The 22,943-nt window shown below is 41.1% G+C and overlaps 1 protein-coding gene across 4 annotated transcripts in view; it reads right to left on the bottom strand.

The window, feature by feature from the left end:
- Window positions 1–22,943, bottom strand: part of LOC140185737 (myoferlin-like) — a 267,873-nt gene that overhangs the window by 56,580 nt on the left and 188,350 nt on the right. For all 4 annotated transcript variants that reach the window (XM_072239327.1, XM_072239328.1, XM_072239329.1 and 1 more), the window contains 3 exons: window positions 12,332–12,471; window positions 6,101–6,189; window positions 4,866–4,961 (listed from right to left, as the gene is read on the bottom strand). In XM_072239327.1, coding sequence (XP_072095428.1) covers window positions 4,866–4,961; window positions 6,101–6,189; window positions 12,332–12,471 — 325 coding nt within the window. The remainder of the gene's footprint in view (window positions 1–4,865; window positions 4,962–6,100; window positions 6,190–12,331; window positions 12,472–22,943) is intronic.

Below are 22,943 nucleotides of genomic sequence, written 5' to 3'. Positions count from 1 at the left end.
TGGAATGTACAGGTAATCTGGTTTCCTCCGACAGTCCAAAGACTTACTGGGTAGATTAAATGGTCATTGTAAATTGCCCTGTAATTAGATTAGGGTTAATTGGGGTTGTGGGGTTGCTGAGTGGCATAGCTCGAAAAGCTGGAAAGGCCTACTCTGTGCTGCATTGCTAAAATCAAAAAATAACAACAATCTATTTTTTGGCAGATGCCTTCCCTGTACCTCTCTGCAGTCAACTCTCCTATCCTCAACCCTTCCTGTGGCCTGTTTTCCATAGATCTTTTTGCAGCAACATGTTGGTATTCATTTCAATTTCACTCATATTTCACCAAGGACTTGGTAGGCCATTTGACCCATCGGGTAATCCAAACTTCCCTTATTTCCTTGTAACATACCTTCTCCCATAACTATATGCTCCACCCAGACACACACATATCAGGGGCTGTTTAAAATGGCCGGTTTACCCAATAAAAACGGTATTTTATGGTCTCTGATGAAATAAGAGCATCTGGGTGAAAGCACGCATGAATTCCACACAGAGACAGCACTGTAGGTCAGGACCAAACCAAGGTCACTGGCGCTGTGGCACTCTATCAACGGCTCCAAAGCTCTGAACTCAGAGAAATGAAGTTCAGCCCTACAGTCAATATTATTATATAGACACGTTCCAGCAGAAATCATCAGTCACTGCAAGATCATATTTCCCTGTCCGTGGATGCTACCTGGTCCGCTAAGCACTTCCTGCTTTTATTTGCAATGGCTAAAACTTTCTCAAATAATATCAAAATGAAAGCTTGAAGGGAAATTAGTCAAGGAACAAAGGTAAAATGGAGGTATGGCTGAAAATACATTTCACATAATTAGCCACTTAAATTCTAACGAAGAACATAACTCTTCCTGTCAAAAACAATATTCTTAAATTGTTAATAATTTCCTTGGACAGTGTACCACAGTGTTTTATATCAATGCAAACAGATATATTGAAATGTTTAGCTAGCTGTATCCCAGTTGCAAGTACTGTTAGTTCTTCTATTACAAGTCAAAAGTATTTCTTGCAACAGGGTCACACAGTAGTGTACAATCAGCAGATTCTTTTGCTAGTATTTGAAGTTCTTCATTCATCAAGTTTTATCTATTCCACATCTTGTATATTCCAAGTCATGGAGTGTATATGTTACATATTCACTTCCTAGGTTTAAAAAAAACTGTACCCATTATGGGTGAGTGAAAACAAGCTGTACATTGATTATATATATGTTTTGGGAAATGGGGGAGCTAATAAGGGGGAAATGGGGCAGGATGGAAAGGAAATTATTTAATGACTTTTGAAAAGAAAATACATAATCTGTTCCTGGATGTGTCATGTTGCTACACAATATCTGGGATGCTCAAACATTTAGCAAAAGCTCTCTCAAACTGCATTTAGAATGTTTTGAAAGGCTGATTTCATTGTTTTTTTTAAAAAAAATTACCTTTGACAATATAAAACAAGAGAAAATCTGCTGATGCTGGAAGTCCAAGCAACACATCTGAAAAGCTGGAGGAACTCAACAGGCCAGGCAGCATCTATGGAAAAGAGTACAGTCGACATTTCAGGCCGAGACTCTTCAGCAGCACTGATGAAGGGTCTCGGCTTGAAACGTCGACAGTACTCTTTTCCGCAGATGCTGCCTGGCCTGCTGTGTTCCTCCAGCATTTTGTGTGTGTGTGCTCCTTTAACAATCTACATTGGCTAAAGCAGATATTATATATCAATGACTATCTGGTGCAAGTCAATGTCTTGCAAGGCATCTCGCAACCAATGATGGGATAAAATTGGAAGCTGAAACCTGGTAGAGCAAACACAAGAAATTCTGCAAATGCTGGGAATCCAGAGCAAATAACACACAAAAGTCAGGTATCATTTATGGAGGGAAATGAACAGTCAATATTTGGGGCCAGAACTCTTCATCAGGACTGGAAAGGAAAGGGGAAGAAGCCAAAATCAAAAGTTCGGAGGAGAGGATGGAGTACAAGCTAGCTTGTGATAGGTGAAACCATGCGATGGGGTTGGTGGGTGGGTGGAGGTGGGGGTGAGAAACTGGCTGGCAGAGTGAGTAAATTTATCATTGGAAGTTTTTTGGGCACAAATCTTCCTTTCCACTTCAAAGAAGTGAATACACTGAGCACAAACAGTTTGATATAATCCTCGACATACAAATAGGAGACCATTAAACATCCAAAGTATATAATGAAACTAGTGAAGGATGACTAATGGGGTGAGCACCTCACCAGATGTTTCTACTCTGTTCAGAGAAAGGAAATAGACTGGACCATCCAAACTAACTAGGTATTGCTCAGCAAATCATACACAACAGTGGCCACACTGCATTCCTTGGATTAAGCCCACAATATGACTACTGTAAATTTTGTTGCAAGACTTGGCCCCCATCGACCAGACAAATATTCTTGTTCTGTTCTAGATAGCAAGTTGCTATCAATATACACGACTGAGCATCTTCAGAGATGGATCGAGGAGGAAACCAGAGCAACATGGCACATAGCGAGACAGGAATGCATCATTAAGGTCAAATAATGTGTTCCATGTACTTATATATCCCTTTTTCACATCCTGCAAGTTCAGATTGAGATGAAACTATGGCTCCAATTAGGGGCAGCTGGCATAATGCAAATATTTGGGATCTGGATTGAGAAACATCATAGAAGTATCTTGACCCACTGTAGTACTGATCCATAATGATTTGCCTTGAACCTTCACAATATTAATGAGTATGCATTCCAATGTCATTGAATCAGTCTCACTGAACAAATCACTTTGACTGAAGTCACAAATACTGATATTTCCAGATGTTCAGAATTGCACAAAAAATCAAATCGGATGGTTCAGCTTAAATTAACTGAAGCACATTTTAATCACTAACAACTGCTTTCATGTGTCTGTCATTGTGGGAAATCAAAGTGCAGTCCAAAGGATTAGAAAAAAAGCCAAAGGACAAATCAAGAAGGGAATTAGGAAAGCCAAGAGGGGCCATGAAATGCCATTGGCAAGTAGGATTAAAGAGAACCCCAAAGTATCAAAAATAAAAGGAAAACTTGGGAAGTGGTTAGGACCACTCAAGGTTAAACGTATAGTCCTAAATGACTACTTTGCATCAATATTTACCCAGGAGAAGGACATGGAGGATAGGGAGATAAATGTGGAGTGTGCTAATTTGCTAGGGCATTTTCAGATAAAGTAAGTAGTAGTTGGGTCTCTTAAAGATATTGAGGTCAATAAGTCTCCAGGGCCCGATGGGATATACCCCAGGTTATTGAGATTGTTGGGGTCTGGACCAATACTTTGATGCTCTCTAGCCACAGGGAAGGTCCCACAGAACTGGTGAGTAGCTAGTGTTGCTCTATTTTTCCAAAGGAAAAATGGAAAAAGTCCTGGAAACCATACACTGACGATTTTCACATTAGTGATCAAGTAGTTACTGAACAGGATTCTAAAGGCTAAAATTTATGAGCAAATTAGAAAACAATGGCCTAATTGCAAGGTCTTAATGCAAGGCACTTCCACTGTTTGGAGAATTTAAACGGCGGCCCTGTTGCACTTTGGAAGATCCAGTGTAAGAGCCAGTACACCATTAACAGCAAGACACCTGACAGTTTTGATGTGCAGTGGAATTTTGGGGGTCCAAGTCCACAGCTCCCTAGAAGAGGCTACACATATTGTTGGGGTGGTAAAGACGATATTTGGTATGCTTAGTCAAGGAAATGAGTTCAAACATATGGAATTTGCAGCTTTACAAAACTTTAGTTAGGCCACGTCTGATGGTTTTGCATTCGGTCTAATTGCCCCATTATAGGAAAGACGTAGCACATGCTCCCTAATCTGGGCATCACCCTGGTAAACCTCCTCTGCACCCTCTCCAAAGCCTCCACAAGGACAGGAGGACAAACTTGGGTCGATTTTTCTGGAGCGGTGGAAGACGAGGGAAAATCTGACAGAAATTTATAATGACCAGTGTAGACAGCCAACATCTTTTCTCCAGGGTTGAAATGTCTATTACCAGACAGCACGCATTTAAGGTGAAGGGGTAAGTTCAAAGGAGATGTGTGGGGAAGTGTTCTTTTTTATAAAAACGGAGTGGTAGGCATCTAGAATGTGCTGCCAGGGTTGGTGGTGGAGGCAAACGTGAAAGGGCATTCAAGGCCTTAAGATAGGCACTTGAAATGGAAAGATATGGACATTGTTTCAGCAGAAGTGATTTGTTTAGTTGATCACTTGGTGTCATTAGTTCAACATTGTTGTGGGTCTAAGGGCTTTTCCCTTTGCTCTGTTATTCTGCCCCTCAATTTTGCTTCAAACAGATGACCTGATTGAAAGCAGGACGTCCGGCAGGGCAGTCAGAGATTACAAGCACTGAATCAATAAAAGAAAACATGAGCAACATATTTTCAGTTTAAATAAAAAGACATTTTATCAGTGGTGTTCAACAGAGTGCCCTTTTTTTCAGAGATACCACAAAGGAAATGAAAAATCACGTTAAACTCATGCCCACAACTCCCACCTGCAGCATTTCTGAACTTCTGATGGCAAAGAAATTGTCAGCAAGGTCATGAGCCTTTCAAGGCCCAAGTTCCATAGGTCTTTCATCAGACCATCCGTAAAAGTAATATTCCAAATACCAGCAACTCCCCTGGGGTCTCGATTGGCCTGCACATGAACTCCACTTTACTTTCACTGTTGGTATGATAGAGAGCAGGGCTGCAGCAGATAGCAAATAAGACTAACAATTCAAGCATTGAGGTCATGTCTGGACTTTAGATACAAGCAAAACTATATATTTTTTTTTACACCAGTTAAGGAATAACTTACTTACCCTTTAACATAGATATCACTCATCTCTTCTCCAGTAATGCTTTTTTCATCCAGAAGAACATCGCTGGTATTCCATATTACACAGCGAAGGAAATATCTGCATGAAGTACAGATAGTGACAAGGCATTGAAAGGCAAAGCATGAATAGCTAGGATTAGACAATTTTCCTTCAAATAATTATTCAAGGTACAGGATAAAGAAGTTGAGAAACAGGTTGAAGGGGATACAAAAAAAACATGAGAATACAGCATAACTTTTTTTTTTACTCGATGCATTAAGTCATCTAAAACTTGTTGGTACAAACATCTCCTGAAATACCAATGTGGAACTTGATACCAAGCTCAGACATTAATATTGGACTAAATAATTCCTGTGCTCAAAATGTGAATGTTCACACTATTCTATTTTTTAAAGTCTACTTCTAGTATTATTTGCAATAATACTTCCAGTATTATTATTACTCTGTTGCCTCATGGCAATCAGGCTAGCAAGCAACTTAACAGTGAGAAGGATCATAATCAAAACCACTTCAAATATTACCTGACATTTATATGGGGAAAATGTCATTAAGTAACAGTAAGAACTAGGAGCCATTGCTAAATTTATTCGTAAGAGGCAATGATGCCAAGTCTGCAATTAGATGTAAAGTCTGCAGGAAAATTAGTAAAATGTTTAAACTAGACCATTAAACAATCACTCAGAAAAGATAATTGGGACAATTGTTATTTGTTTCAGATTACCGATGCTCTTGTGTCAGCTTTTCTTGGTAACTACAGGGCTCTGAATGACCATTACACAACAAAGAATCCATTAACCAGCCATCTGCAAGGATTACACACTTAAACAAATATCATGTTGATATATTTTGGCATACACTGATGTGTTAGCATGTCTCACCACTAATATTACCCTATATCAAGCCAATAAAACAAAATGCAATAAGCACAACACGTTTTGCTTATGGCCCACAGCCAAACAGATGGTTTATTAGTTAAATGAGTGCACTGAGGTAATTTTTGTCAAGTCAGAAGATGGTTCACATAGACCAAGCAGCACATTATGAAAATTGAAAAGTAAAGCTGTGGATACTGGAAATCCGAAATAAAATTGCTGGAAACACCAAGTAGGTCAGGTAGCATCAGCAGAGAAATGGAACTGATGTTCAGTGAAGTCTTACTGAGAGCTTGCATCAGCACATACTAATGTAGAGAGGTGATTAATATAATCCATACTTACTTTTTGGGCTTTCGGGGTATAATGTCAAAAGGTGGCCCAGGTGGTCCCAAACTCTTTGGGAAAATGTCAACCCACATCTGAAGCTTTCCCTAATGCAAGAGATAGCACAGTATGAGAAAATCAATACATAAAATATGGGAAGAAACAAACACTGGATAACAATTTGGAAAACTCAAGTATTATGAGGCTGCTTATTTTGACAGGACTGAATATAATTAAAAACGCATATCAGGTATGTACTAATCTAGACGGGCATAGGCCAGAGCTTGTGTTCCACTACAGTACCTGATCACTATCAGATGGTAAAGCCATTTGGCTCCTCTTGCTCTAATGATCAACATTAGAACACAGAACATAGAAAACCCACAGCACAATACAGGCCCCTCAGCCCACAAAGCTGTGCTGAACATGTACTTACTTAGAAGGTACCTTAGGTTACCCATAACCCTCTATTTTTCTAAGCTCCATGTACCTATCCGAACTCTCGTATAAGACCCTATCGTATTTGTCTCCATCACCATACCTACTTCCAAGCACCTTAAAACTGTGCCCTCTCGTGTTAGCCATTTCAGCCCTGGGAAAAAGCCTCTGACTATCCACACGATCAATGCCTCTCATCATCTTGTACAGCTCTATCAGCTCACCTCTCATCCGCCGCTGCTGCAAGGAGAAAAGGCCAAGTTCATTCAACCTATTCTCATAAAGCATGCTCCCTAATCCAGGCAACATCCTTGTAAATTTCCTCTGCACCCTTTCTATAGTTTCCACATCCTTCCTGTAGTGAGGTGACCAGAACTGAGCACAGTACTCCAAGTGGGGTCTGAACAGAGTATTATATAGCTGCAACATTACCTCTTGGCTCCTGAACTTAATGCCATGATTGATGAAGGCCACAGAGTCAACCTGTGCTGAAGCTTTGAGTGTTCTATGGACTCAGACCCCAAGATCCCTCTGATCCTCCACACTGCCAAAAGTCTTACCATTAATACTATATTCTGCCATCATATTTGACCTACCAAAATGAACCACCTCACACTTATCTGGGTTGAACTCCATCTGCCATTTCTCAGCCCAGTTTTGCATCCTATCAATGTCCCGCTGTAACCTCTGACAGCCCTCTACACTATCCACAACACCCCCAACCTTTGTGTCATCAGCAAGTTTACTAACCCATCCCTCCACTTCCTTATCTAGGTCATTTATAAAAATCACGAAGAGTAGGGGGTCGCAGAACAGATCCCTGAAGCATACCACTGGTCATCAACCTCCATGCAGAATATGACCCATCTACAACCACTCTTTGCCTTCTGTAGGCAAGCCAGTTCTGGAACCACAAAGCAATGTCCCCTTGGATCCCATGCCTCCTTACTTTCTCAATAAGCCTTGCATGGGGTACCTTATCAAATGCCTTGCTTAAATCCATATGCACAACATCTACTGCTCTACCTTCATCAATGTGTTTAGTCACATCCTCAAAAAATTCCATCAGGCTTGTAAGGCACGACCTGCTTTTGACAAAGCCACGCTGACTATTCCTAATCATATTATACCTCTCTGAATGTTCATAAACCCTGCCTCTTAAGATCTTTTCCATCAACTTACCAACCACTGAAGTAAGACTCACTGGTCTATAATTTCCTGGGCTATCTCTATTTCCTTTCTTGAAAAAGGGAACAACATCTGCAACCCTCCAATCCTCCGGAATCTCTCCCGTCCCCATTGATGATGCAAAGATCATTGCCAGAGGCTCAGCAATCTCCTCCCTCAGCTCCCACAGTAGTTGGGGTACATCTCATTCGGTCTCTGAGACTTATCCAACTTGATGCTTTCCAAAAGCTCCAGCACATCCTCTTTCTTAATGTCCATATGCACAAGCTTTTCAATCTGCTGTAAGTCATCCCTACAATCACCAAGATCCATTCTACAAATTTTCTGTCATCCAAATTACAAACATACCTACTTGTTGGATGAATAAGTAAACTTAATTAGGGTGAAACAGATCTACTTGAAAATGTATTGCGGGTGACATAGGGAAAGCAGAATTATATTTCTAAAATGCCCATGGAATCAAAAACCTTCCGTTTCTTAGTTTCATGCAGACCATAACTATTATGTTCCCTTTTTTGAAGGATAGTAGTGAGTTTTTTTTTCTTGTCAAGGTGATAAATCACTTGGTTCAGTTAATTCAGAGTCACAATTTGGCACCAAGTTTTAAACTCACATAACCTAGGATGCTGATCTATAACAACAACCACTTGGTTAATGTGATCTATGTTCCTTTATCTGCAGTCACAGCTTAAAAAATAGTGCTCTATTTTAATTCTCCTCTGCTTAGTACACTTATTCACCCTTGATGGCTGAAGGGTACATCATTTTCAAGATAGCTTAGTATTTAGGATACCTCTACACAGAGATGTCAGAGACCAAATGCTTCCTAGTTCTACTTGTGACAAGGCGCAAAGTGTAGGCTGAACCAGGAGATGGAAAATTTCAGCACAACAGCTTTGGACTGGTACTCCACTGATTTGGTAACAGCTCATCACTCTATTAAACTTAATTAATAGCATGCCAGTCAATGCAAGGCTCTTAGTCACTTCCATATGCATTTCTGGCTTTTCTCTAGTTCATCAAAATTTGTTTCAAACCTGTCAAAGTTCACTTTTTTAAAAAAAAAACATACATATCTTTTCGGCCATAGATTGCCTACTGAGATATAATGCATGGTTGAACTGCAACTTCTCAAGTCTGTACATTTGCATTCCTAATTCTACTGCTCAGCCAGTCCTTGGTTCCTTATTCAAGAAGAAGGGTATTAACTGCTAATGACCTTCAAGCACATTGCCCTGCATCAAAAACAGCCTATTTCACTATTTTCTCCCATGCATTTTGTTGCAAGGGACCCAAAGGACATTATCCCAGAAGCACAATATGTGGCAGGATATGCAAAGATGATAATTCCTTCAACTTATCCAAAATGGATAACTTATTCCTACTGATTCTAGATGATTTTCAGGACTGGATATCAATTATTGCCATTCTGCTACCCTTAAAACCTGTCCCGTCAATGCCTGGGCAACCTCCTCTTCAACGTGGGAAAGCACTACTTGCAAATATCTGGTTTATCAAAAGACCCACTCTCTGGGTTTCATAACTGGCCGTTGTTCAGCTCGGATTTGGAAGCCTAGGATCTCGGGGCTCTGGAGACGGGCGGATTGAGGTCGGTGTCACAGCAGGAGATCCGTGTGTCATTGGGGGAGTTGGGATATCTACGGCTGTGTGCCCGGAGACCTGGGATCTTTGAGATCTTCCGGCACAGAGCTCATAAAAAGCGACGTAATGGACTTTTAACATCATAAACCAGTGAGTTATTTGTTATGTCTCCCTGTTTGCTGGGAAAACGGAGACAACACTTTCTCCCTTATTAGGGAAAGAGAGAGCCTGTGGTCTGTTGTATACTGGGTGAAACATGAAGTCTTTGGGGTAACTGCAAGTCTGTGTCTTTGCTATTGCTTTGCTTAAGTGCTCGGTGGTGAGTGCTGATGCTTTTTTTTGCTGGTGGGAGGAGGGGAGATTGTTGCTTGCTGCCGCTTATGAGCAGGAGGGAGGGGAGCTGGGGCGGGGTGGACTTTGGGGTTCTAACATTTAACTGTCATTCATTCTTTGGGGCACTCCTCTGTTTTCATGGATGTTTGTGAAGAAAAAGCATTTCAGGATGTATATTGTATACATTTCTCTGACATTAAATTGCACCTTTGAATCTTCGAGATCTGCATGGCAGGAAACAATTCTGATAGCTTTAGTTTAAGGTTTTCTCACAGCATCTTGAATTTGAGATCAGTTCTATCCACCCAGCTCCCTGCTCATGAGATCACTTTTTTAATGTTCCTTTGGCTCTTCGAAATATTCAGATGTTTATGAGCCACAGGAATGGAATATTGATGGCTACAGGCTGTACAACACTACAAAAGTGATTTCTGGAACAAAGATGGTCTTTAGTGGGAGATATTGACTCATTTCCTTAAATCATTAGTTTTCGAAGGACGTTTGGTAATTATATTAACCATATACATTGGGCTGGTAGCAATGGCCTTCTAACCACCATTTTCTTCTCTTTGGAGCCCTTTAAGATATTTAGTAGGCCAAAGTACTGAAGAGTACTTTTGATTAAAGTCCTTTATTATTATTAGGTGCTCAAATTCAAATTCCGTAATTCTGGTGTAACTTGTAGGTAATCCTCCTCTAAGCTCTTCAAGGCTAACAGGTTTTCTGAAAGATAGTGTTCAGAACCATATGCAATAATCAACTGATTTATGAAATAGTGACTATGAATGTACCGCGTTACTGGTTTCTCTACCCAACGTACTCAAAGCCAAGCATCACAGACTCCACTCACAGCAAAACAATTAAACTAAGACTCTACCCATTTTATTCTTTCCCCAAGGGCATCACATACACTCATCCACCCTGAAGAACATTGTCAGTACAACTACACGATCTTAAAAACAGTAAATGTTGCAATCACTTAATATTCAGGCAGTATCTACAGGAGGCGAAAAAGCAATATTTTAGGCAAAAAATCTTTGGTCAGTAGGCAATTCCAGCGTTTGATTTTAATTCTGATTTTCAGATGTACCCATCCTGCTCTGCTGCCAGGGTTTGTACTTTCTACAGACCTGCACTGTACTTTCTTTACCCATTTCACTTGCATAAGCTATAAAGAATGTTTGTTATTGCATTTGAAAAGATTAGAAATATGCAAGCGGGAAAAAAATGCAAAAACCATATGACATAGAATTACAAACATGAGGAATTCTGCAGATGCTGGAAATTCAAGCAACACACATCAAGGTTGCTGGTGAAAGCAGCAGGCCAGGCAGCATATCTAGGAAGAGGTACAGTCAATGTTTCAGGCCCAGACCCTCCTGTCCTGACGAAGGGTCTCGGCCTGAAACCTCTTCCTAGAGATGCTGCCTGGCTTACTGGGTTCACCAGCAACTTTGATGTGTGTTGAGAGGCTATTTACCCCATCATTCATGGCGGATATATTTTCCCTCTCAACCCCATTCTCCTGCCTTCTCCCCATAACCTTTGATGCCCTGACTAATCAAGAACCTGTCAACCTCTGCTTTAAATGTACCCAATGACTTGACCTCGACGGCTGTCTTTTCTAATAAATTCCACAGATTCAGCACCCTCTAGCTAAAGGAATGCCTCTTCATCTATGTTCTGAAGCAGGGGTTCCCCACCTTTTTTATGCCATGGACTAAGCAAGGACCCCAGGTTGGGAATCCATGTTCTAAAGAGATATCCGTGTATTCTGAGTCTATGCACTCAGGTCCTAGGCTTTCCCACAACTGCGCAGCTCCCCGGTGAAAAATGACGCCGTATCTGTTAAATAGGGGCCGTGAACAATTCTGAATTGATGGAGAATGGACGTGAAATCACAGAGGAACACCTGGAGAAACTTCTGAAACGCCTGTCCACTGCTGTCGTTACTGCGCGGTCGGGAATCTTTCGGAGGGTAGGCCTCAAAATCCCCGGCCTTGCCTGCTTTTGGCGACCGAGAAAGAGGTCGAATCACTCGGACAGAGATGGCGCTCAGTACTTGGTGTCGGAGAGCTGATCAGAGCTCGAAGTTTTCAGATGACTCAGAGTCGGATTGTGGTCGGCATGGCAGGGAGCGTTTTTCCTCCTTCTCCCGTCTGCGTGAGATGTGGGACATTTGAGAAACTTTGAACTTCACTGTGCTCACGGACTTTCTTCATCAAGTTACGGTATTGTGCACTGTTGTAACTATATGTATAATTATGTGGTTTTGTCAGTTCTTTTCCAGTCTTGGTTTATCCAGTATTTTGTGATATCACACCGGAGGAAATAATGTATCATCTCTTAACGCATGCATTACTAAATGACAATAAAAGGGGACTACGTGCCTTCATAATCTAAACTGGAAACATCCTCTCCCCATCCACTCTATTTAGGTCAAGTCTCAATGATCCAATATGGAAAACCATTTTATGCTTCAACAGTCCTGCCCATTTCTTTTGAAGATCATTAATTAAAGAAATTTCATTGTCAGGTGTCCCTATCAGTGAAGGGTTACATTCACACTCATTGCTTCTGAGTTTTTGTTTTGAGAAATGCTCTCTCTGGGCCTGCTTTTCCAAAGTAGCCCAAGTTAATGACTCACTCCAAAACTATTGTTGGTTAGATATCAGACTGAAGGGTTACCTGTGAAAGGTTGGGTTGAAAGGTGCTGTACAATGTCCTCATTTCCACGTGCTCTGGTACAAGTCCTTGCTGACGCAAAACGTGGAGTGCGAGACGTTCCTCAGGAGATCCAAGATGCTCATTTAGAGTTTTGTTACTCTCTGCATCAGAAAATAACATATAATGTCAGTGGTGGATTCACACTTTTCAAGATCAAAATGCAATTTAAAATAGGTTTTAAACTATTTATGATGAAGGTAAAGTGTTCTTCTTTAAACTTTTCATTGATGATTAAATTTAAAATTTGCTTTCCCAAAAATAGTTCAGACACCTCTCTGCACTAACATTGACGTCTTGTGAAGTACATCAACAACTGTTCTCCAAATTAAAAGAAATGCAACCAGTACATTATGAAGCTTCAAAATGATATATAGTACGTAGGCGTAGGCACAGGCACCAGTTACGCAATGTCTAAAGACTAGATTGGCCACATTGGGACAATATTGAAAAGGTAACATCCTCAACACAACAGATTCTGCAGATGCTGCAAATCCAGACCAACACGCACAAAATGCAGCAGGAATTCAGCAGGTCAGGCAGCATCTTGAGGCTCTCTATTGGTCAGAGTTGACCATGGATGTTGCGTAGCAGCTGTCTACGTGATAAGCAAGCCAGTACGCTAACTAGGACAGCACAACGTTGAGAGCAAGCTGTTACTATGTAGCCGGCTCCCCTTCTCCACACAGCTGATGAATCTAAAGGAACAGCAGAAAGTGATATAGCCTGGCACAAGTGGCGTCGCAGGAGTTGCCAGTCAGCGTTGAACTCAACGTAGGCCTGCCTTAGGGCCTCCAGCTCCAGATTTTTCCTTGGCGTTTACTCCTGTAGCCTTCCCCATGAGTGGGTATAGCCGCAAGGCAGTGGATGTTTGAGATCAGAGTTTTCCTTCTCCTGGATGAGCTGCCAACCATGGCTGATAAACCCAATCTGCCCAAAGCAAATGGTTTTAAAGTGCCAGCAACCCACCTTTGCCCCTTTTCCTGTCAGTAAAAATGGTCCCACTGGGCTTAGGAGCCACACATGAAGGCCAAGAGCTGGTTTAGTTGTCGGAGGCTATTTGAGATGCGTGCCATTCATTGTGAGCATTTAATAGGTACCCCGCCCCCTCCACCCCACACACTGCCAACTATAACAACCTTAAGGAACCAAGGCAGCGTTTATGGAGGGGAGTAAACAGTCAATGTTTCAGGCCATGACCCTTCATCAGGACTAGAAAGGAAGGGGATAGAAGTCAGAAAATTCAGCTTTTGGGCTGCATGATAGCCTTTCATTAAACAATTAACTGATCAGGTACTATTAAGGATTGAGCAAAATATGATCAATTTTGCTTCAAAGCCGCAATTGTCACTGAGTGATAATGGAAGTATGAGCAGGCTTGTGATCAGAAGTTTAACTTCGCTCTCCTTGGCCCGAGGTTAGAGAAGGCCAAGGTTCCCATGCATGAGCTAACAGAGCAAACCAGTGTTTGAACTTCAACCTTCCTGTGCGTTGCTTAAAGTTATGTAGGGTGGTGTCTTTATCAACTAAGCCAACAGCAGAATTAAAGACATCCTTTTAATCCTGATAGAAGGAAAAAGGTTAAATTTTAGCGAGCAGTATCAAATAAATGACTCAAGTGAAACCTAATTACATGTGACTGTTCATTGCTCCACACCCTCACCTTTTAAACCCATCAATGTCAACTTCTCTGATATTCACATTGCACGTGGAAAATGATTGATGATGTGAATAAATCAAATCAAAACAGATATTATTCCTCATGCCAGTGATCAAATATACTCAAAATTTTGTTCTTTATCAGATTACAAGGACAACCTTCTATCTGACAAGTTCAAGTCTCTCGTCAGTATTTGAAATTTTCTTTAAAGCTCCTTTTTAAAAAAAATACATTTCTCGGAAAGCATCTACAGATTTGAAGGAATTTTCATGAAAATGGAAATCTTCACTTAGCTAAAATCAATTATGCATTCAATATTGATGACCACTTTTGATTTGTCTGGATAACTACTCAAATTTATAAGTTAGTAATTAGTAACTAATTTTATCCAAATTGCTCCAATAAAGCACCAAGGTGCATACGTAGAACATACAGCACAGTACAGGCCCTTCGGCCCACAATGTTGTGCCAATCTTTTAACCTCCTACAAGATCAATCTAACCCTTCTCTCCCACATAGCCCTCCATTTTCCTTTCATCCATGAGACTTCCGAAGAGTCTCTTAAATCTCTCTAATCTAATTCACCTCCATCACCACCCTTTACAACTGCTGACAGTCCCCCTTTACTTTCCTCCAATCACCTTAAAATTATGTCCTTTTGTATTAGCCATTCCCATTCTGGGGAAGAAAGGTACTGTCTGTCTAATCTATCTGTGCCTCTCATCATCTTTTACGCTTCTATCAAGTCACCTCTCTTTCTTCTTCACTCCAAAAAGAAAAAAAAAAGCCCAGCTTGCTCTCTAATGCTGGCAGCATACTGGTAAATCTCCTCTGCAACCTCTCTAAAACTTCCACGTCCTTTCTATAATGAGACAACCAGCACTGAACACAATACTCTAAGTATGGTCTAACCCAAGTTTTATTGAGCTGCAACATTGCCTCATGGCTCTTGAACTTATTCTCCCAACTAATGAAGGCCACTGCACTTTATGCCTCTTTAACCACCCTATCAATTCGCGCAGTAACTTTGAGAAATCTATGGGCAGGGACCTCAATATGCCACTGTTCCTCCACACTAAGAATCCTTCCATTAACCTTGTACTCTGCCTTCAAGTTTAACCTTCCAAGGGGTATAACTTCACACTTTTCAAGATTGAGCATCTGCTACTCTCAGCCCCGCTCTGCATCTTTTCAATACCCCACTGTAACTTACAACCTTATACATTATCCACAACACTACCAACATTTGTGTCACCTAAAAACTTACTAACTGATCCTTCCAATTCCTTATCTGTCATTTATTATATATATAAAACAATAAATCAGAAAGAGCAGGGTGTCCCATGCGAAACATCACTAGTTACCGACGTCCAGGCCGAATGTGCTTTATCTACTACCACCCGCTGCCTACTGTGGGCAAGCCATTTCTGAAACAACACAGCCAAGTTTCCCTGGATCTCATGCCTCCTGACTTTCTGAATGAGCACGTCACAGGGAACCTTGTCGAATGCCTTACTAAAATCCATAAACACCACATCCACTGCTTTACCTTCATCTATTTGCTTGTCACTTCTTCAAAGTAATCGATCAGGCTTGTGAAGCAGTACCATCCCCTCACAATGTTGTGTTGGCTATCATGCTAGGAGCTCCAGGATAACGTTGCCCTTGTTATCTCTCAGCTTAGCCCACTGTAAAGGATCATTTCTGATGAGGAGGCTACAACATACTACATGCATGGAACCCACGGTAGAACAAGCTTTTTCTCCAGCATTTCTTTTTATTGCAGAGTGCAGTTATTCAGGTAGTGGAGAACAATGATGATTCTGGGAGGGGATATGGAACTTGGAGAGTCAGAGGTACCTTATGCGTGAACGGGTGCAGGAATGGAGTTCGAAATTCAAGGAGAAACAGTCAATTGTTGACGAGGTATTGTGGTGGTGGCGGCACAGAATATAAGTACTGCAAATGGTGTAAGCAGCAACAAAAGGAAACATTAAAGATATCAATCCAGAATTGTGAAGCTTCAGACTTCTTGGTAGAGGTTCACATGGCAACAGGCCCTTTAACTGAAAGAAAAGAGGCCTCCAGCCTCCAGTTATTCCACCCTCACTGTTGTTTTGCGTCTCATAGCCAGGTACAATTAAACTGTGATGTCATTTTATGCCATTTGACATCACTTTGCATCCTTAACTGCCTTCACACACACAGTACTGTGCAAAAGTCTTAGGCACATATATCTAGGTTACCCAAGACTTTTGCACAGTACTGTAATGATTTTATGTATTGTACTGTACTGCTGCTGCAGCAAAAAGCAAGTTTCATGACACATGTGAGTGATGATAATACGGGTCTCTATTGTGGACTGACAGTGAGATGGGGCAGGGAGAGGTGAGGGAGCGGGAAGCAGGAAGCACCGAGAGACATTCTGCAAATGATTAATAAACCAATTGTTTGGCATCAAATCACCATGCTTGATGTCCAGGGCTGGGTGTATCTGCACCCGCGCCATACTCCTGCCTCTGCCGGTGCATTCCTTCTCCGCCACCTGTCCCACACCCTTCCTGTGGTGCTCCACCCTCACCATTCCCAACATCCTTTGCTCCCGCCAGCTTTACAAACTCACTCTCCGCTCCACATTGACAAATAGAGTACTATTCAAAAGTCTTAGCGCACTAGATATATAAATGTGTCTAGGACATTTGTACAGTACAACAATTTCACATTTCATTACAGGCACGATGTGAAAGCTTTAGAGCCTGCAGAAATTTACTAGGATGCTGCCCGGATTAGAGAGCATGGTTTATGAGGAAAGTTTGAGCGAGCTAGACCTTTTCTGTTTGTAGTGGAGGAGGATGAGAGGAGACTTAATAGAGGTGCATAAGCAGCATTGACAGAGCCTTCCCCACCAACCCCACCTCCCAGAAAGGCAATGGCTAATATACTTTTAAAGGTGACTGCGGAAAGCATGGGGAGGCGTAGAGTTAGGTATATTTTTTAAAAACTACACAGAGAGTGGTAGGTACACAGAACCACAGCTGGGATGGTGGTAGAGGCAGATACACTGTGATATTGAAGAGACCCTGAGAGAGGCACGCGGATGAAAGAAGATGGAGGGCTGTGTGGGAAGGAAAGGTTAAATTGATCTCAGGGTAGGTTACAAGATTGGCACATCATCATGGGATGAAGGGCCAATACTTTGCTCTACTGTTCTAAGGGCTTTTCAATTTATTGAGCTGAAAATAGTGCTCTAAGCACAAAGAAATTGTGTCTATATTTGAATGGAGATCAGTTAAAAATAAGGATCTAAGAAACCCAAGTTGAGAATTTCTTTAGTTTAAAAAAAGCATTCTAAGCCATTATTTAAGGGCATTTTTACTTCTAAATATGCTACAAGATTTGATTATAATATATGGCTTAAGAGTTGTAGTCACCAGGTACGGTTTAAAGATGTTTGAGAAAGAATCAAAGACGACAGGAGGAACCATTAAGAAAAGTGGCTGCTTGAAATTTGGAATTTGAGCGCTGGAATGCTTGATAAATTGTTTGAATAAATCCTTGAAGAACATAGAATATGGGGTAGAAAAGTGGATTGGGCTACTCAAGTTTTTCCATAGGATTAAGTACAACATCTAGCCATCTTTGCTTGGGTTGAGATCTAGATAAACACAGTCTCAGTACCACATTGCATGATATTTCTCCCACATTCCTGTGAGCTCTTAAGAGAAATTTCTGAAGGCAGCAGCAATATCCAGAAGGGATCCTTAGAGTCAAAGTATAGGTCACCAGATTTAGTGCAGTGCTGTGTCAGAGGGGAATACTGTATCTGTAAATTGCCTCATATTAGAAAGAGGAGCCTGGGATGGCTATTAGCATTGCATAAGGAGGAAGCTGAGAAAAATAAAAGAGGGGTAAATGAATATGTGGAGCAAGCTTACTGAGGTGAACTCTTGGACTAAACAAGGAACGATGCTGGAACAGCCCCAACAGGACATTCTCCTGATCTGGCCAACAAGCTATGAAGGATTTTCAGATGTCACATGCAGTGCAATGTTCCTCAAGCAGTGGCAAGGATGGAGGAGGCCATTGGCTAAATCATACACTGCACCTCAGCCTTAACCCATTTCACTTGAGCACCGTTTGAACTAATTTTTTTTTTAAAAATAACTGCACGGACTGAGCAGGATCTTTTTCTTTAAATACAGCTGCACGAACCAACCATTGCTCTGAGCTGGGTATTTTTTTCTAAATACACTGCTGGAAAACTGTGTGACATTTTAAAAGCTGTTTTTTTGTAATATACATACTATGAATATTTAGAATGAAATTTGAAAAATCGCATGCTTTTGATTTTATTAATTGAAAAGAATAATGAAATACAGTAAAGCAAAGAAAATCTTGCAAGTTTCATAAACTTTTAACCTTAGCATCAGCATTCAATGAGCTACTGATTTCCCTTCTGAGTTTGCTGTTACAATTTGTAATGGTGTTGTAACTTGAAACACTGATGATGTAAATATGCTGAAGGTATAAAATGTTCTGTTTATTATTTAGAAAATTTATGGGTTATATTTATCAACACAATTAATCACAGGGTATTTCACAATTATATTAGCATTATATAAAAGAAAGTTCCTGTTGCGCAGTAACAAAGGCTATGTGCATAGGAGCATTTCAGTTACTGCGTGGCCACACACCCGTACAGCTTAGAGGGAACAATGTTGAGTACGCACACTGGATTATGTGGTGCAATATTGGGATGTTCACTTGCCTGATTAATGCCGGCTGAAACTTTGCACCTGACCTTTAGAGAAGCTTACCACACAAGGAACCTGCACATTCTGCTTAATGAGCATCCGCTCTCAGCTTTAAACATCTTTGCCAATTACTTCTGAGAAGCAATTACAAAGTCGCAGTTAGTAGAACTGATTCAACCTCTCGCAGCAAGGCCCCGTGGATCAAGGGGATTCTGGCAATCTACCAAAAGACTACATGGGTTTAACTGTTGAATATTTCCCCACCCCCACCAATAGCATTGGCAAGACAATTTTATTTGAAGCATAGTAAGAAGCCCATATCATTTTGTAAGGGATGTCATCTCTGGTTAATTATGACCCAATGGGTCAACAAAATCTCTAATGAGATTATTTCAGTAATGTGCCTAAAGACTACAAAAGTTCATTTGAACAACTGACAGAAAAAGGCTTGGAAGAAACTAATTACACAGCATGACGAATAAGCCCTGGCCAGTTGTTTACTACAAAGTCACACACTTTTGATTTTCCATAACAGGCTGCCTCAGTTTTGTTATACTAATAATACCACAACTTGATTTTCAGAGTGAAATTGTGCTGCATTGTCTACAAATAATATTGTTTAAAAAAAAAATCACACAAGAATACAGCATCTTGTTTAGGTCTGAATGGGCACCACTCTTTCTCCCCATCATGTGTAGAATGACGATGCTCGAAACAGCTGAACTGGTGGCACCACCAATAAACCCTGTTCCTTATTTTCTACAATTTGGGAGCTGCTGTAAGTACATTGTTATGAAGGCATTCATCATACCATGTGTTTTTCAGACTGAAAGCTATTTAAGTGATCAAGTGATGACACCCAGAAAGTTGCTGCAGTATGGATTACTTGCTGATGACAAGGCTGGGAGTATGGAACCTGGTTCAACACTGAGGGCTGTAACTCTGCTTGGCACAGCAAAACAGCAACTCACGATAAACAAGCCAAATAAATGCACATTTATAATTGTAGTTAATGAAGTGGCCTCAAAAGCAATTGAAATTTGGTGATAACATACTATTCTGACAAAAAAAAAGTGAAGAATATAACAACCTTGGCTGCCAGCTCTGGAAACAAACAGCATCGTTGCCTAGTGCATACTAAATGATGGCCCACTCTGTTTGTTTGCTCTGAATTTGGAAGGAAATAGTTAACTTTTCACTACAAGTGTACAGCTTTCTAAGGCAAGTAGCACATTTATTTATATGGAACATCTGCAGCTTTCAGACAACTGCCAAAGCACAAGTTAAAATAAACTGGTGAAAGGAAGCTGCCCAGTTCATAGAGAGGGCAGAAAGGATATAGTGCAGTAAGTCCCTGACACAGGCAGAAAGAATCACCCCCAGCTGCCCGCTACAAATCTCCCCGGATCAGCAAAAGAAATGCTCTTCGCAACATTTCACTCTCATTTTAGCACCCATTATCTCTACTCCTCATACTCCTCGGGTTCATTCTCATGTCAAACCGACCTGTCTGCTTTGAGCATCTGCCCACTCGCATTACTGCTCGGAAACACTGTTTTGCCTTGTTGAAATCTGATGTGAAAAGATTTAATCAACATTTGAACTCACATTTTGGGAACGTTGGGATTTTTAAAAAATATTTTCACGGCTCAAAGAAAATAGCTGTGCCAACTTTGAAAATTCCCCATAAAAATTACCCAATTTTAAAAAATTGGAACTGGTATGACTTTACAGTTAAATGAAATAGTATTTTTTTTTCTCCCAAATTAAAGGCAAGAGGACACATCAACAACAAAGTTAATGTAAAGATATAACACATTCACCGACGTTTAAAGCTCCAACAGTGGTGTCGGCTGCCTGGGGTGTAGGTTTTGTCCAATACAAACCACACACACAGTAATTAATCTCCTTAGATGCTATTGGATGCTCATTCACAAACTATTTAAAAACTGAAGGATCACTATTAGCTCAAATGTATTGACAAACTGAACTTTTGATGCACTATTTTCTAATTTCCTAAATGATTCCAGGAGGGTTGGGAGGCAAGAGTATGTATGGGGACGAAGAGTAGGAGTGGAGGGTAGAAGAGGAGGAGAGAATTCTGGAAAAACACAAGATATCATAGAGTATAGAACAGAACAGCAAATCAATGTTTGGAAGGTTTTTTTTTCCTGACTGTAAAGCATAGTTGAAATGGAAATCAACACACATTAAAATTGCTGGTGAACACAGCAGGCCAGGCAGCATCTCTAGGAAGAAGTACAGTCGATGTTTCGGGCCGAGACCCTTCGTCAGGACTAACTGAAGGAAGAGCGAGTAAGGGATTTGAAAGTGGGAGGGGGAGGGGGAGATCCGAAATGATAGGAGAAGACAGGAGGGGGAGGGATGGAGCCAAGAGCTGGACAGGTGATTAGCAAAAGGAAATGAGAGGATCATGGGACGGGAGGCCTAGGGAGAAAGAAAGGAGGATGGGAGAAGCCCAGAGGATGGGCAAGGAGTATAGTGAGAGGGACAGAGGGAGAAAAAGGAGAGAGAGAAAAAAAATTAGTAATAATAAAAAAAAAGTAAATAACGGATGGGGTACAAAGGGGAGGTGGGGCATTAACGGAAGTTAGAGAAGTCAGTGTTCATGCCATCAGGTTGGAGGCTACCCAGATGGAATATAAGGTGTTGTTCCTCCAACCTGAGTGTGGCTTCATCTTGACAGTAGAGGAGACCGTGGATAGACACATCAGAATGGGAATGGGACGTGGAATTAAATTGTGTGGCCACTGGGAGATCCTGCTTTCTCTGGCCGACAGTTCAGCGAAACGGTCTCCCAGCCTGTGTTGGGTGTCGCCAATATATAGTAGGCCGCATCGGGAGCACCGGACACAGTATATCACCCCGGCCGACTTACAGGTGAAGTGTCACCTCACCTGGAAGGACTGTCTGGGGCTCTGAATGGTGGTAAGGGAGGAAGTGTAAGGGCATGTGTAGCACTTATTCCGCTTAAAAGGATAAGTGCTGGGAGGGAGATCAGTGGGAAGGGATGGGGGGGACGAATGGACAAGGGAGTCACGTAGGGAGTGATCCCTGCGGAAAGCGGGGGGGGAGAGGAGGGAAAGATGTGCTTAGTGGTGGAATCCCGTTGGAGGTGGCGGAAGTTACGGAGAATTATATGTTGGACCCGGACAGTCCATATAAATGGAAATGTTTAATTGCAGTATTATGACTTGCTGAGTGGATTTAAGAGAGTCTGCATATCTAAGTTATGTGATTAGGCAGACATTGGTGGAAGAAAAAGACAACTTTGCAACAGGCTATGAATTTGGCAAAATGGGGAAGTCAGAAATCAATAAGAGTGGTTAAGGTTTACATTTCCTTTGGGTCTAGTGCATGGTTTGTTGAATAACTGCTCTTTAATCTAATTATCTGCTCAAAGTCCTTTGAGTACGTTGTAGATGCTTTTCATCTGGTACTTTGATGCACTTTGTAATGTGGCAAGCTGTTTCAATGCTTTGTCATCTGATTGAACAATGGTACATAGCTCATTGGATAAATCCCTCTATGTGATATGATATGCTACAGAGCAAGGGCTTAGCAAAGTATCAAATACAACCATAGTGACGTAGTTTTTAAAAGGTGCCTGGGGTGAAAGAAAATATAAAGTTCACCAGGATGCTGCCTCATCTACTTCTCAACACCTTTAACCGCACTCATCTATTGTCATCAGACAAGAAGACATTGAGGATCAGCCATGATAGCTCCAATAATTTGTCAGCCTAAGTAATATTTCTGGGCCACTGAATAAACGGTGCCATGTTACTGTTTCAAAGGAAGGACATTCAAGCCCAGTACATACTCTTCAGAATCCCCTACCTATCCATCCTCAAAGCTCAACATTTGCGAGGCATTTTTCACATTATTCGCATTTCAAGTATTTCACAATTGAACAATTCTGAAATGCATACTAATAAATCCACACATTTATGTATAACGAAATCCAACAAATAATGAAATGAATAACTATTTTAATGTGATGTTTACGGAAGATTAATTTTAGCCCAGGATGAAAACAAACTGTTCATCCAATAGTATCACAGGATCTTTCTAAGCCATATGAGACAAGTAGCAACTTAAACTTAACTCAAGGGATGGAACTACGCATGAGTTTCTTAAA

The sequence above is a fragment of the Mobula birostris genome, chromosome 21 (genome assembly GCF_030028105.1).
Source record: "Mobula birostris isolate sMobBir1 chromosome 21, sMobBir1.hap1, whole genome shotgun sequence".
Classification (NCBI taxonomy): Eukaryota; Metazoa; Chordata; class Chondrichthyes; order Myliobatiformes; family Myliobatidae; genus Mobula; species Mobula birostris.
Note: the sequence above shows the minus strand (reverse complement) of the source record. Positions and strands in the feature narration are given on the sequence as shown.